Source organism: Sorex fumeus, unplaced genomic scaffold, assembly GCF_029834395.1.
Source record: "Sorex fumeus unplaced genomic scaffold, SorFum_2.1 ptg000041l, whole genome shotgun sequence".
Taxonomy (NCBI): domain Eukaryota; kingdom Metazoa; phylum Chordata; class Mammalia; order Eulipotyphla; family Soricidae; genus Sorex; species Sorex fumeus.
Window position 1 is genome coordinate 609,627 of NW_026606098.1, and position 14,987 is coordinate 624,613.

The following is a 14,987-nucleotide window of genomic DNA, read 5'->3' on the forward strand; positions in this document are numbered from 1 at the left end:
GCCATTCTTGGTGTTGTTCAGGGTTTACTTCTGGCTTTGGCTTTCAGGAATTGCTCCTGAAGGGCTCGGGGAACCCTAGGGGATGTCAGGGATCGAACGCAGGTCGGCCGCGTGCAAGGCAAGCACCCTACCTGCTGCACTTGCCCCATCTCTCTCCAGCCCTGTTTATTTTTTGTTTGGAGGCCACACTTGGTGCTTGGGGCTGTTCCCAGCTCTGTGCTTCGGGGAGGCTCCTGGAGGTGCTGAGGCCATCTTCGTCCTCCTGGAAGCATCCGTGCGCTGCCTGTTGAACCATCTCTCCGGTCCCTGGCTGTCTTTTTTATATTTTGATTTTAGGGCCACGCCAACAGATGCTTAGGGGTTACCCCTGGCTCGTTGCTCAGGAATTACTCCTGGTAGTGCTCAGGGCGACCATATGGGAAGCCAGGGATCGAACCCAGGTCAGTCCCGTGCAAAGCAGGTGCTCTATCCACTGTACTGTCACTCCGACCCCTTGGTTATCTTTTTAAAAGTAGTGTTTTGAGGGGCTAGAGAGATGTGTGGCTGATCTGTGTTCACTCCCCACACCCCATATGGCCCCTGAGCCCTGCTAGAAGTAATCCCCGAGCATAGAGCCAGGAGTAACCCCTGAGCACCACCAGGTATAGCTCAAGCCTTCTCACCTCTGCCTCTGCCAAAAAAAAAAAAAAGTAATAGCTTTCTGGGACTGGAGTGATAGTGCAGCAGGGAGAGCATTTGCCGTACACGCAGTTGACCCAGGTTCGATCTCCGACATCCCATATAGTCTCTGAAGCACCACCAGGAGTGAATCCTGAGTGCAGAGCCAGGAGTAACCCCTGAGCATCGTCGGGTGTGGCCCATTTCAAATAAAACAAAAGTAGTTTTCTAAGCTAGTATCCAGATCTTCAAGGTTTTTTTTTTTTGTTTTTTGTTTTTGTTTTTGTTTTAGTTTTTGGGCCACACCCAGCAATGCTCAGGGGTCACTCTTGGCTCTATGCTCAGGAATCACTACTGGTGATGCTCAGGAGACCATATGGGATGCTGGGGATCGAACCCAGGTCAACTCGTGCAAGGCAAATGCCCTCCCCGTTGGGCTGTGTCACTCTGGCCCCAAGATCCCCAGGTTTCTTTAATGAGACTGGGTCAGACTCTGAAGCTCATGCCATAATACGTGCTGTGCATCTGTAGGCACACATATTCCCGTGTGTGTGTGTGTGTGTGTGTGTGTGTGTGTGCTTGTGTGCATGTTGCGTGCAGGCACAAACATGTGTGCAAGCCCGTGTGTGCACCGTGCATCCTAATACCCCAGGCGTGGGGAGGGTACCCCGAGCACCGCAGCTTCTGCTGGTCTGGAGCCGGCTGGAGAGAAGCTGACATGACATCCATGTGGCGGGACCGCATAGGCCAGGCAGGCAGCACAGGTGGCAGGCGAGTCCCAGCCAGTTCCAGCTCCATTCTCTGCCTGCCTCCCATTTGCCCCCCCCCCCCCCACCCCATAGGAAGGCTGTGACCTCATTCCTAGAGTGTGGCCAGCAGAGCCTCCCCGCGGGGCAGGGCAGGGCAGGGCCAGTCCAATCTCCACAGCTGCCAAGCCCAGGGCTTCTGAAGGTTCTTCTTTCCCAGGGGGTGCCCGCTGCACCCTGCCTCCAGGCCTGGCCTCAGGAGCGGCGCCCCCTCACTCCCCCCCCCCCCCCCCACACACACAAACGCACTTCTGTTCCTACTGCGTGAGGCCTCCAAGTGCTCGTGCACCTCCGTGACAGGCGGCTTGGCATTTGCTCGGAGAGCAAAGTCAATATTAGCTCCCGTCATAAAGCACAGCCGATGGAGGCCCCAAGGGTGTGGTGTGTGTGTGTGTGTGTGTGTGTTGGGGGGAGCTTGGTGTGCTGGCTTTATAGTCACTGCGATGGCGGTAGACCTGTCCCAGCCCTGTCATCCTGCATACTCGCTGCTGACCTCAGAGGCGGACGCTCCCAGCTGATGATACAGCTGCGTGGCCGTTCCCGAAGCCGGCAGTACCGGTTCCTGAGAAACCCCAGTCCCTGCCCTCCCGGCTTCCACAGAGGCTGCAGCCGCACTGCACTCCCTTGGTGTCTGCTCCGCCTTCACCCTATATGCAGGGCACTTGCTGGGGTCCCTGGGTTCAGTGTCCAGGAGAGGTGACCAGCCTGACGGGACACGGTGTTTGGACTGGATGACTGTCTCCAGGCAGCAGGGCCAGGCTGGCCCTCCTGGGAACTGGTAGTTTGTTGGTTTTGTTTGTGTTTGTCATTGTTACTGTTGGGGCGCCACCCCTGGTGGTGACTGGGGGACCCTGTGCCATGCCAGGGATTGAAGTCAGCTCAGCTGCGTAACATGGTGAGCGACCAAACCCGTGTGCTCTAGTGCTTGACTCCGGCTCCAACTCTGGGAGCTGAGAGGAGGAACATTTGTAGTTTGATGGATTGGCCAAAACCTTCTAAGTCAGGAAGATTCCCCCCAGCCCCACACCCCACGCACAAGCACATGCAGGCAAAGGTCCCAGGCTAACTGCCAGCTTGGAAAAGTTGAAATGTGACGGACTGCATAGACACTATATCATCGTCATCACGGAATGTATTTATGTTTTGTTTGGGGGCCACACCTGGTGGTGCTCAGGGCTTACGTCAAGCTCTAGGGTCACTCCTGGTGGGGCTCAGGGGACCCTGTGGGGAGTTGAGGATCGAGCCTGCATCAGCCATGCGCAAGGCAAATGCCCGACCCACTGTAGTAGCACTCTGGCCCTCATCATAGCCATTTTAAAGTTTCTTGCTTACCTTGTGTGTGCCTGACCTGGATTTGATCCTTGGCTCCCTAATTGTCTCTAAGCCTCTCCAGAAACGATCCCTGAGTGCAGTCAGGAGTAGGCCACCAGCACTGCTGGGTTTGACTCAGAAACAAAAGAATAAATAAAAAACAAGGTGACTTGCATTGCTTTTGGAGGCCTTGTGTGGCCTTTTGGAAATGTTTCGTGGGTTCTCACATGGAACCCTTGTAAGCCGTGTGTGGGTCCGGCAGAGGGAAACCCCGCAAGGCGTGGGCCTTCCCTGGGCATCTGTGAAAGAGGCTCAGATGTGGCTTGGGCCTTTCGTGTCAGCTCACAGCTTGGGGTTCATTATTCGGCTTTCAGGTCAGTCTCCCACGTCCAGGAGACGCAGGCTGGAAGCTCATAATTATCTTAATCACTCTGTGAGGGAAGCCCAGTCCAGTGCTGGCTGAGCCCTGGAGGGAATCTTCATCGGCCCTTTCTGTTTCCTACTCAGCCCACGCTTTGGCAATGTGGCTCATTTCTTGCTCTGAGGTATTCTCGCGCTGTGGCGGAACTCGCTCTGTCCATTGTGTTTGCTCATTGTTAGATTGGATATTCTGCCTGGCCGGTTATTTTTGGATTTCTGGTTTCCGGAAGCTGCGCCAACAGCGAAACTGCCTGGGAAATAGGGAGCAAGGTACTCTCAGCCGAGGGGGAAACTGGCGGAGAGACAGGGCAGCCCCGGACCAGCCCATGCTGGGGGAATGACTGGTCAGTGAAACCAGGGAAGATTCTAGAGAGAAAGGCAGATGCCTCCCCGCTGACCTCATTGCTGCTGGGCGGGAGCGAGGCCCTCGAGGACGTGAATCAGAAAGTCTGGATCCGCCCTCGAGCGGGGACTTCCTCCTGGCCGCGGCCTCCCTTGCTTCCCTCATGTGCACCAGCCTGGTCCGCCTGAATGTCACCACCTTGCCACTTGGGAGGGAGCCCGGAGTGTTTCTGGGCAAAAAGGGAAGAAGTTGCAAGAAGTTGCTAATGTTGGAGACAAGACCCCACCAGGGCGACTTTAGGAAGCAGTCACACACACACACACACACACACACACACACACACACACACACTGCACACAGACACTTGTGCGTACAGACACGTCACAGGACATGTGTGCAGAGACATGTGCTCTGTTACAGGTGCAGAGGCCACAGAGATAGCACAGCAGGGAGGGCGCTGGCCTTGCACACGGCCGACCTGGTTTCAGTTCCCAGCATCCCATGTAGTCCCCCGAGCTTGCTAAGAGGGTTTCCTGAGCACAGAGCCAGAACTCAGCCCTGAGCATTGCCAAAAAAAAAAAAAAAAGAGAGAGAGAACCACTTCAAGACACAAGATGCATATACAGGCACATATGTGGGCGGACACATGCACACGTATGTTTGCACCTGTGGTGTGCAGAGACACACAGAGACATGTTCATGCATATGTGTCACAAGACAAATAGGTGCGTGCTGATACTTGGACCTAAAGAGATACGTGTGCACACTGGCTGTGCAGATGCGTGTACATACAGATGTGTGTGGGGGGGGGGAGGCTTGGCACACACGTGCGCACAGTGGCATGCATGTGCTTTAGATGCGATGAGGGTGTCTCTGGCGCTGGAACGGCCGGGGCGTTTCCCCACCCCCCCACCCCACTCTCTCTGCACTCCGCTCCCCTCTGCAGGCATGGGCCCACGGGACAGCTGCGTGAACCCCCAGCACATGGCCCTGGTCCTTTCTGCATGGTGCCATACCCTCAGCGTGCTCAAGTCCAGGAAACATCACCCCCGTGTCTCCAGACCCCAGGAGCCTGGAAACACTAACTTTCCGCCCAGCCCATCCCCTTCTGTCCACTTCGCCCCTTGCTTACTCTCAGCCCGGGGCGCTGGGTTCTGTGCGGGCTGGGTCCCACCAGTGGGACCTGGTCACTGTCCGCCTCAGGACACTTCCCCCTCATGCCCCTCGTGTGCTGGGCACATGCCTGCCCGTCTCTGCTTTTGGCTCTCTGGGGTCTGGACCCACAGGGGGCAGGGGGCTGTAGGTTGCACGGTGAGTTGGGAGCCAAGCCAAACGGTCCAGGATGTTGAGGTTCCTCCATCCTGATACTCTGCCTGCCCGCCCCTCCCTGGCCAGGCTGCTTCTCCTGTCCAAAGCAGAGGTATCGGGTTCCATCCCGCCTCTGGGAGAGGTTACCCCAGAAATGGCAGGGGGTCCCTGGGAGCCTGGCCCCAGGGTTGGCCGCATGGAGTGTAGCGCACTGCAGTGGATCGCTCTTAGGGGAGAGGGGCCTCTGGGTCAGGGTGTCAAGAATAACACCACCTGCTGCCCGAGCTCTGCAGGGAAGTGGCCGAAACAGAAATGAAAGAGAATGGCTCCACATCCTCTTCCAAAGCTGCCCTGAAGGAGGGGATGTTGGGGGGGGGGGGGGGTTGGGGGGGTGGTGTTCTCTGTTCCCTGTGCAGAACCCCCAGGAACACTAGGCGCAAAATCTCACAGGCCTCGGGGCAGGCCCTGTCGTGTGGCCCTGTTTCCTGCCAGAAGTACCACCCCGGAATGGGGGACACGGGAGCACTGGGTGCAGGAGGGAGTGTGGAAGACCAACCTCTTCCATACAGGGAGGGGCTTTCCCAACCATTGAAGCCCCCAGGCTTAGATTCAGCCAAACATCTCTTTGAGATTCTTTCCTGTGAAGCAGAGATGGCCCAGTTGACGGTGCAGAGCCCTGGGGGTCTGTCCCCCACACCTCAGGGTCCCCTGAGCACCACCTGGTGGGCCCCTCCCAAAAAAGGAAGAAGAAAAGAAGATGTTGATGGGGCGGTATTCAAGCCTGAGGGTCCCTCACAGCCACATTTTTCCCTTTCCCCTCGCTGGCATCCAGCCTCGGTTTTGTGGTGGGCTTGTGTTTGAGCCAGGGCCACCTCAGGGCTGGGGAGCAGGGCAGGGGCCTGGGGGCCTGGGGGGGAGAGGGCGATAGAATCCATCCGGGCCTCACCTCTTCATAGCCTGCTTTCTCATTCGCCCGCCTGTTGTGTTCTGGGGCCACTCCTGGCTCTGCGCTCAGGGGTTGCTGTTGGTGAGGCTGAAGAACCATACAGGGTGCTGGGGGTCGGGCCAAGGTCCCTGCCCACAGATTCTCTCCCTGCCCCTCCTGGCGAGCATCCTGCAATAGTGCGCAGTGCCTGGGTTAGGATTGACCCTCCCCGAAGCCCAGCGTGCACCTTGGTCCTAGCTGAAGCCACTCCCAGCGGGGGAGATGCGTGCCCAGCACCCCGTGTCAGCATCCCTACTGCTCAGGCGACTCCCCGCACCTCAGCTCCCGAGACCGGCTCTCCCGACCTTGTGACCGTCCGCGTAGCAGTTGTGGGGACCCCGTGAGACTCCGGGCTCGTGGGGCTGCATAGACACAGACCAATCGCTGGAACCTCCTCACGAACCCCCACTCCCCCTTCTTTCAGCCCCGTCATTAGCCAGGAAGCAATGCTATGGGATTCTTGGTCACAGCTGCCACCAGCAGTGGTCGCACAAGACCCGCGTGGCCACATCCTGGATGGGACCCCCGACCGCCCCCGTCCCCTCCCATCCCCGTCCCATATGCCTGGGACAGATCATGCCATCGGGAAGCTGAGAAGACCTCGCCAGGACAGACAAGCCACCGGGGCAAGGCAGGGGGTCGGGCCTCGTGTCCGCTCTGGACTCGCCTCTTCTCCGCACGTGTCTCAGCTTGAAGAGGGGCGGCAGGGGCAGGTCCCGGTGAGAAGAGGGGCAGCTGCCTGGCCCGCCCAGCAGCCCCTGGGGTGTGGGTCCCCGGAGACGCCAGAGGGAAGCAGGTCTTTGCAGCAGCAGTGGGGGTGAGCAGCTGTGTCCTGCCTGGCCCCCTGGGAGCCGGCTGGCAGGCTGCTGCTGTCTGGAGTGTCTCCAGAGGGGCTCGGGGACCCGAGAGGCAGGAGAGAGAACCCGGGCAGCTTCCATGCCTGTGCCTCCCTGCTCTGCCCCCCACCTGGCACTTACGTAATGTTAGAATGTCGTGTTCCTCCCATAAAAATAAAGCAGATGCAGCCTGGGCCGGCAGTGACCCATATCCGTCCACTCGCTGCAGAGGTCAGCGTGATCTCCTTGTCGCCAGGCCAGAGGGATGGGCACCAGGTCCCTGCATGGGCGATGGTCCCGACCAGACTAAGAAGATGCTTTGGGCCAGGGAGGCCACCCAAGCACTCAGAGGCACTTGACTGGAAGCATGTGTGAGGTCCTGGGTTCGATTCCCAGCATAGAAGAGGAAAAGAAGAACAAAAAATCAGGGTATTTTTTTAGTTTTGGGCCATACCCAACAATGCTCAGGGGTCAATCCTGGCTCTGCACTCAGGAATCACTCCTGGCAGTGATCGGGGGACCCTTTGGGATGCTGGGGATTGAACCTGGGTCAGATGTGCAAGGTAATCGTCCTACCCGCTGTGCTATCACTGTGCCCTCAGCCTCTCTGATGCAGGGAAGCACAGCGGGGGTGAGGTCTCACAGTGGTCCCACCACTGTCTCTGAGGGCCTCTCTCTGCTTCCTCCTTGTAGGTCAGTCCGTCCTGAGTGTGTTCCTGCACCTTGCCCGGGTGGGTTTTCTCCCCAGAAACCCATTGTCGGGGCTGTATGGTTCTAGGGATTAAACCCAGGTCCCCCCGCGCAGGAGGAGGCTCCCCTTCTGCTCCTTGAGCTGCATTCCCGGCCCCACAGACTCATTCTGGATCTTTGCATGTTTCTTGGTCGGCTTCCTGGTTGTTTGGGGACAGAAACTCTTATAGTAAACAGCCTCTGAAGGTGTGTGTTTCAGTGCGGCTGACACACCCAGCGGTGCTCGGGGTAGTGTATGCCACACCAGGTGGCCGTGTGCAGGGCCAGCACCTTCCCCGCATGCTGTCCATCTGTTCAGCCCCGCAGAGGTGTCTCTTGCTGCCCAGGGTTTGGCAGGCTTCGTTTTGTTGAATCTGAGCGTGCAAACGGGCGCTGAGCAGAGAGCTGACAGGAGTCCCAGCACCTGGCTTTGTTGTGGGTGTGTCTTTGATTTGACTTTTGGGGTTCTCAGGGGTCATTCCTGGGGGGTTTCGGGAGACCTGTGTGGTGCCAGGGATCAGATCTGGGTCGTCCCCCTGCAAGGCCAGCACCCTCTCCCCCCCGCCCCCCGGTCCTGTGCTGTCTCTCCTGTCCCAGGACTGAGGGCACTGGGGCCACCCCATGGGGTCCCTCTGACCTGCCTGGGTGCAGCACGGACTCGTGTCCTGCTGAGGAGGCCTGACTGGGGTTGCTGATGGCCCAGATCCGGGAGTCCGCCCGGACCCATCTCTCCTGCGGTGATTCCTAGTGGGAGGCCAGCAGGGAGGTACGGCCCCAGGTGAAGGCTTGTTAGGGATGGCGGTCTCCCTTCTCCTGACCATCTGTGTCCTGCTAGCCTCCCTGAGAGGTCACCTGGTCCGTGTGTGGCCCGGAAGCCAGCGGGCTGGTGCACCTGCCTCTAAGGAGATCCAGTCCCTTTGCTCTGGACCCTGGGGCCTGCCTCATGGCAGGATTAACCCCCCCTCCCCCCACCATGGCCCATGGTTTTTCTGCCCTGTCCAGCCTCGTTTGGGGCATTCCTCCTGCTCCCCCTCAGGCCCTCCTTCCTGCCCCGTGCAGGCACTGCAAAGCAACCTTAAGTACTCCCTGTTGCCACGACGGCTTCTCATCAGCAAGAGGCTGGCCCAGTGCCTGCACCCTGCGCTGCCCAGCGGTGTGCACCTCAAGGCCCTGGAGACCTACGAGATCATCTTCAAGATCGTGGGCACCCGATGGCTGGCCAAGGACCTCTTCCTCTACAGGTAGGAGAGCCCCAGGGGTGTCCAGCAACCCCTCTCCACTGACTGTGTGTCTGCCCACCCGTGGCCCCGCACTCTCACCCGCCTGCGCCTCTTAGCCCCTTCCCTGCCTGCCCACTGCTGTCTGGCACCCGCTGTCCCTTCCTCCATGCACTGGCCCGTCTTTGTCCCTCATGCAGCCCAGCCCTTGTGCCAGCCACTACTGGCCACCTTCCCTCTGGCTCCACTCGCCAGCACCTTCCACTGCGTACACCCCAACAGCCTTCCTCACCCCCCAAAGCCACAGACATGCCCCACGGCCTCTTTCTGGCCTCTGTTCCCATGCTCCCAAACCTGTGGGTGCTGTGTGTTGGCGGCTGCCCGGGACTCTCCTGCTCTTCCTCGCTCCTGTCTCAAGTGGAATCAATCTCTCTCTCTTTCTCTCTCTCTCCCCCCTCCCCTGTCTTTCTTTCTCTCTCCCCACCCTCGCTCTCATCCCGTTTGGGGGGGTCTGGGCCACACCCAGAGGTGCTGGGGTCAGATGGGGACCAGTCGTGTGCCCCAGCCCCAGGACTGTCTCCAGCCCCGTTTCTCCGAACTCCTCGGGGAAGCTCCTTCCTGTGCTCCCAGACAGCATGACTGGGCCTGAGCCATAGCATAGCAGGGAACTTACCTGGCACATGGCCGACCCGGGTTCAATTCCCCTCGTCCCACATGGTCCCCTGACACTGCCAGGAGTGACTCCTGAGTGAAGCCTGAGCACTTCAGGGTGTGACCCCACCAAAAAAAAAAAAAGAAAGAAAAAAGAAAAACAACAGAAAAATCCAGCTTTCCAGGGTACACCCCCCAGCAGCAGACTCGAGGCTATCCCCCTTCCTCCCTCCTTGCCTTCTCTCAGCCCAGCCAGCGCCCTCCCTGCTGTGTTGCCTCTCCAGCCTCTGTGATTCGTTGTCGTCGTCTTCTTTTGAATAGGGGTCACTCCCTGTGCAGCCAGGGCCAGAACTTGGGGCCAGCCCGACTGGTGCTTTCGGGGTCCTGTGCTCTGGGCCCTTCTCAGGCCCGAGCCGCTTCCCCCTCGGGTTGGTTCTATGTCTCCTGGACGAGCCATGACAAGATGCGGCTCTTTCCGTCCTTTCATTCTTTCTCGCGTGCCCAGGCGCCGTCCATCCATCCATCCATCTGTCCATCCGTCTGTCATCACCCTCGGCCCTCGGGTGGTTTCCCCTCCCGGCTTGGTGCCTCACTGACTACACCCCGTCTCTCCCCCTAGCTGCGGGCTGTTCCCGCTGCTGGCGCATGCGGCCATGTCGGTGCGGCCGGTCCTGCTGGGCCTGTATGAGAAGTACTTCCTCCCGCTGCAGAAGCTGCTGCTGCCCGGCCTGCAGGCCTTCATCGTGGGGCTGCTGCCCGGCCTGGAGGAGGGCTCGGACATCTACGACAGGTGCGCATCCGCTGGGAGGTGGGCACGGGATGGGAGGTGCCCCGGACCGCTTGGACGGAATGAAGCAGCCAGTGTCACCCAGGCAGGGGCGGGGGCAGGGTCACAACAGCAGAGGTGGGATCTGAACACAGGGGTCGGCTTCTGTGGACGCCCCCACCCCTCCTCCAGGCAGCATCTCGCTGGCAAGTACACAAGGAAGCGCAGGTGCGATGTGGCCTCCTGAGGGGGCCCTGAGCAGAGCAACCTCGGGGGGGTGGGGGGGTCAGGCACGGGCAGCTTCCGGGCGGGCCAGGAGTGAGTGTGTGTGTGGGCATCGCCCACGGAGGCAGCTGACTGATTGAGGTTGGTCGTGGGAGAAGCATATCGGGGCCCTGCAGTTTCCAGGGCTGCTGCGCTGAGTCACCTCTACTAAGAGGGCCGGGGTCCGAGCCCAGGCAGCCAGACCGGAGGCTTCGAGTCCTTTGTGGTTGGCGCCGGAGCCATAGGCCAGCGGGGAGGGTGCTTACTTTGCGTGTGGCAGACCTGGGCTCATCCCCAGCATTGCATAGGGTCCCCCACCCTGCGCGGGCAGGAGTGATCTCCGTGCAGAGCCACGGAGCACTGAGAAAGCCTGAGCACTGCTGCGTGAGGCCCAAGCTCCTCCCCTATGAAGAGGAAACCTTGGCATTTGCAGAAGTCTGGCCTGCTGGCGCCCTGCACTTCTGGATTTTCCCCGGCCACACCCTTTAGTGTGTTGGCTGACGCTGGAGGGTAGCCAGGACTCGGTCCTGGAGTCCCTTCAGCGGGTTCCCCAGCCCTCAGGGAAACACGTGACAGTGGTCTGAGGGATCGTGGCTGATGGCCATGGGTGCCTGTGATCCTCTATGTAGGCATACGTGTACACATGTGTGTAAGTGCATTTATGTGCATGTTATCTTTGCAGACATATGTGTGCATACTTGTGTGCATATAGATGTGTGACTTGTATATGGGTGTGTATGCATGGCCATATTTTTCACATGCTGTGTGTTCAGGCTTGTGTGTGTTTCCTGTGTACGTGTGTATATACGGGTATTTTGTGTTTGTGCACACATTGTGTGTGTGTCCTGCTTTCCCATCTTTTGGCTGCTGGCCACGTGAGTCCCTGAAAGGCAGCGCTCAGCCGGCCCACACTGGGCTGTGTAGTGTGGGTGCTTGGTGGGTTCTCACGTTGAAGAATGACGACAGTCCATTCATTGAACAAAGTCCTTGATTCCCTGGTGTGATTTCTTGACAAGGGCTGTGTAAAGTGACATGAATGAGCTGTGACAGAACTGGGTCACTGGGCCAGGTCGTGGGCCTTCCATGCGGCTGCTCCAGAGGTGGTGTGGGAGGTCACGGACCTTCCTGTGGGGGCTCAGAGGTTGCTCAGTCTGAGCGGGAGGTCAAGGCCCCTTACAGCAGGGGCCGAGAGCTTGCTCAGTCTGAGGTCACAGGCCTTGCCCTGGGGTCTGAGAGGTTGTTCGGTCTCAGAGCAGAGGTGTGGGCGCACTGCTGCCGTTTCTGCACGTGAATCTCCTGGCGTGTTTGTGTGAGTTGGAGAGAGTTGACGGTTCTCCTTCCCCCAGTGTGCTGTGGAGCGGATTCAGCTGTCCCCAGCATAGTGCTGTGGGGACAGGAGATGAGGGCACCTGTGGGCCAGGGGGTGTTAGGCTGTTATGATTAGGAGCAGGTGCGGAAGGGGTCTTAGATTGGAGTGGTGGTTGGGTGACAGTGAGGCTCCTCTGGGCCCTCTAGGGGCTCACTGGGAAACCAGGGAGCAGAAATCCAGATGGATGCTTAATCACTTAATCACTTAACTTCCCGTTAGTCGTGGATTTGCTCGAGCGGGTGCCAGTAATGTCTCCATTCGTCCTTGTCACGTGCCAGTGTAGCCCAATGGCATCTGTTCGTTCTGGGAACATGAAGAGCCTCATACCGATCGTTCATGATTTTGATGAAGAAGTCTGACCATCTGGTAGGTGGGCGGCCACGCGGTCTTTTGACATCCCGTGGGATCCAGTCGGTAACAGCTCTAGTCCAGCGGTCATCTTTAAATCTCATTACGTGACCAGCCCATCTGATTTTTGACACCTTGGCAAATGAGACAGCGTCCCTGATTCTTGATTGTCGACGGATGTCGGAACTCCAGATTCTTTCTCTCATTTGAGTGAAACGTGATATTCCAAGCATAGCTCTTTCAATTACTCTTTGGGAGACCCGGGTAGCATTTTCATCCTGTTTACGTAGGGCCCAGGTCTCTGAGGCATATGTTAATGCAGGAAGAACAGTGGAATCAAAGAGATGTGCCCGGAGCCGGAGGTTCTTCGTCCTCTTAGCTATTTCTTCGACGTTCTTGAAGGCGTTCCAAGCCGCTCTCTTCCTCCTGAGCAGCTCGGGTGCCAGGTCATTTGTCATGTTGACCTCTCGACCCAGGTACACATAGCTGTTGCATTTGGAGATGGTTGTTCCGTTGAGATCAAATGGGGCATCAGGAACGAGGCTGTTTCTCATAAACATTGTCTTTGTAAGATTCAGCTGTAGTCCTACCTTTCCACACTCACGGTCAAAGTCGGCCAGCATTTGTGCCGCTTGGCTGATGTTTGGTGTTACTAAAACAATGTCATCAGCAAAGCGGAGGTGGTGTAGTTGCCGACCATCTATCTTCACTCCCATTCCTTCCCATTCCAGTCGTCGCATGATGTTCTCGAGGGTGGCACTGAAGAGTTTCGGTGAAATGGTATCACCCTGCCAAACCCCTCTCTTGACATCAATGATTACTTCTTTGTAGAATGGTGAGATCCTGGTAGTGAATCCGCAATACAGCTCACGGAGGATCTTGATGTATTGGGCTTGAATGCCCTGATTGGCTAGGGCTTCAGTGACCGCTTCCGTCTCAACAGAATCAAAGGCTTTCTTTAAATCAATGAATGTTAAACAGAGCGGCATCTTGAACTCCCGAGAAACCTCAGTGAGCTTGGTTATCGTGTGGATATGGTCGATGGTGCTGAATCCTTTGCGGAACCCGGCTTGCTCGCATGGTTGTCCTTCATCTAGTGTTCTGCCAATCCTAATTAGGATGACTCGAGTGAACAACTTGTAGATGACAGACAGTAGGCAGATCGGGCGATAGTTGCCAATGTCATGGATGTCTCCCTTCTTGAACAGTAGTATGGTCCTGCTGGTTTTCCATTGGGACGGAACCTTGCATTCAGACAGGTAGCGTGTGAAGAGTCGAGCCAGTGTATTGATGAGTACTGACAGCAGGTTCTTCAGGTGTTCAGGTCTGACCTTGTCTGGGCCAGGTGCTGTTCGTTTCTTTACTGACGAAATGGCGTGTCAGATTTCGGAAGGGAGAACGTTGGTAATGACATATCCATCCTGTGGAATTTGGTATGTCGGCAAGTGGACATGGCTATCGAAGAGATTTGAGTAGAAGTCGTGGATAATCTTCTCCATTGCCGTTCTGGAGGATGTAATGGATCCATCAGGACGTCGGAGGGCAGTCATCTTGGTCTTGTAGTTGGCGAAGGACAGGCGGGCGTTACGAATACTTTTCCCGGCTTCTGCCGCGTCTACCAGCACTTCTGCTCTTCTCTCTTTGAGGTCTTCCTTGATTGCATCTCTGCACTGCTTTGGGAGCTCAGATGTTAGCTTGCAGTTGCCTGAGGCATGCGCCAAACCACGTTGGCGAATAAGCTCAAGAGTTTTTGAAGACAGGCGTTTTTTTGTGGCTATCTCTCTTGGCGTTCCTCCACAATCATGGAGGTGCTGAACCAGTGGATCGTATTCCTCGTCAGTGTTATCAACAGTGGCATCTTCCCATGTTGCCGCAATAGTGCCAAAGAGCTCCCAGTTGGTGGTCGTTCTGGGAGTTCTCTTTTTAAACTTTGCAGCCCTTTCTCCCCGCTCTGTGAAGTAGATGGATGCTAGGCATCTTTTTTCAGAGTGGGGCACAGCCAAGGCATTGCCCTGCAGGCCGAGAGGCTCCCGGGAAGTGGTCTGTCCATCTCAGATCCTCTCCCTCACCATCTCTGCCTCAGCTTGTGCCATGTACCAGAGTTGAGAAGCAGACAAAGAGTATGGACCCTTGAGGACTTGGGACAATTCCCACCAATGCCCCCTTCCTGCCTCTGTGCTGGGGAGCCCCTGGGAGAGGCAGCCCCTGGCATCTTCCGGCCTGGGTCAGGGCCCGGCCAGCGTCCCTGGCTTTACCAATGGCAGGGAAGATGGGAAGGGCCAATCTGGGTGAGCCGTGGTGGGCAGCCTGACAGGACCACACAGTGTGTGTTTGTGCATGCATTCCTGCCTTCGTGCCTCTGTGTGTATGTGTGTGTGTGTGCGCGCGCGCGCGCTATAATAGCCAGAGGTCACACTCCAGCATTCAGCGCTGGGTCCCTTGGCTGGGTGCTGACTGGAGTGCGTGCATGTGGCTGGGGGCCCTTCCCACACTTCTGCTGGGTCCCTTGTGCTGTACTCACCCACATCCCGGGGATGCTGGAGGTCACAAACTTTGTGGTAGCTCTAGGGCCCCCAAATAGCAGAGCTGATGGCACCACAGGGTGGAGGGGGGGCATTGCCCAGCTTGAAGTCGAGGCACTGTTGCCACCATTTCTCCTAAAGGACGTGCAGGAGGTGCCGACCTTGTGGGGGTGTCCAGTGGACTCGGGAGACCCCTTGCGTAACAGAGAGCCCCTGAGTGCCAGGTTCCAGCACAAGAGCCCAACTCTCGGGGTGGGGTCGGTCAAGAGGGGGCAGGTTCTGCTGCCCCCTCGGGAACTAGCAGAGGAGTGGTCACTGGGTAGGCTCTGCCCCAGACTCTGCAGTTCAGGCGTCCTCACGCCTGTGGGGCTGAGCCCAAATCAGTGCCTCTGCCCTTCCCCTGTCCGCCCCGCTCCCCACTCCCCCCCGCAGTGACCCACGGTGATCCCATACAG

The 14,987-nt window shown here is 57.7% G+C and overlaps 1 protein-coding gene across 1 annotated transcript in view; it reads left to right on the top strand.

Moving 5' to 3' along the window:
- The window catches only part of DOP1B (DOP1 leucine zipper like protein B), an 82,348-nt gene that overhangs the window by 14,854 nt on the left and 52,507 nt on the right, over nt 1-14,987 (top strand). Inside the window, exons 3-4 of the mRNA XM_056119525.1 lie at nt 8,455-8,636; nt 9,883-10,053. Coding sequence (XP_055975500.1) covers nt 8,455-8,636; nt 9,883-10,053 — 353 coding nt within the window. The remainder of the gene's footprint in view (nt 1-8,454; nt 8,637-9,882; nt 10,054-14,987) is intronic.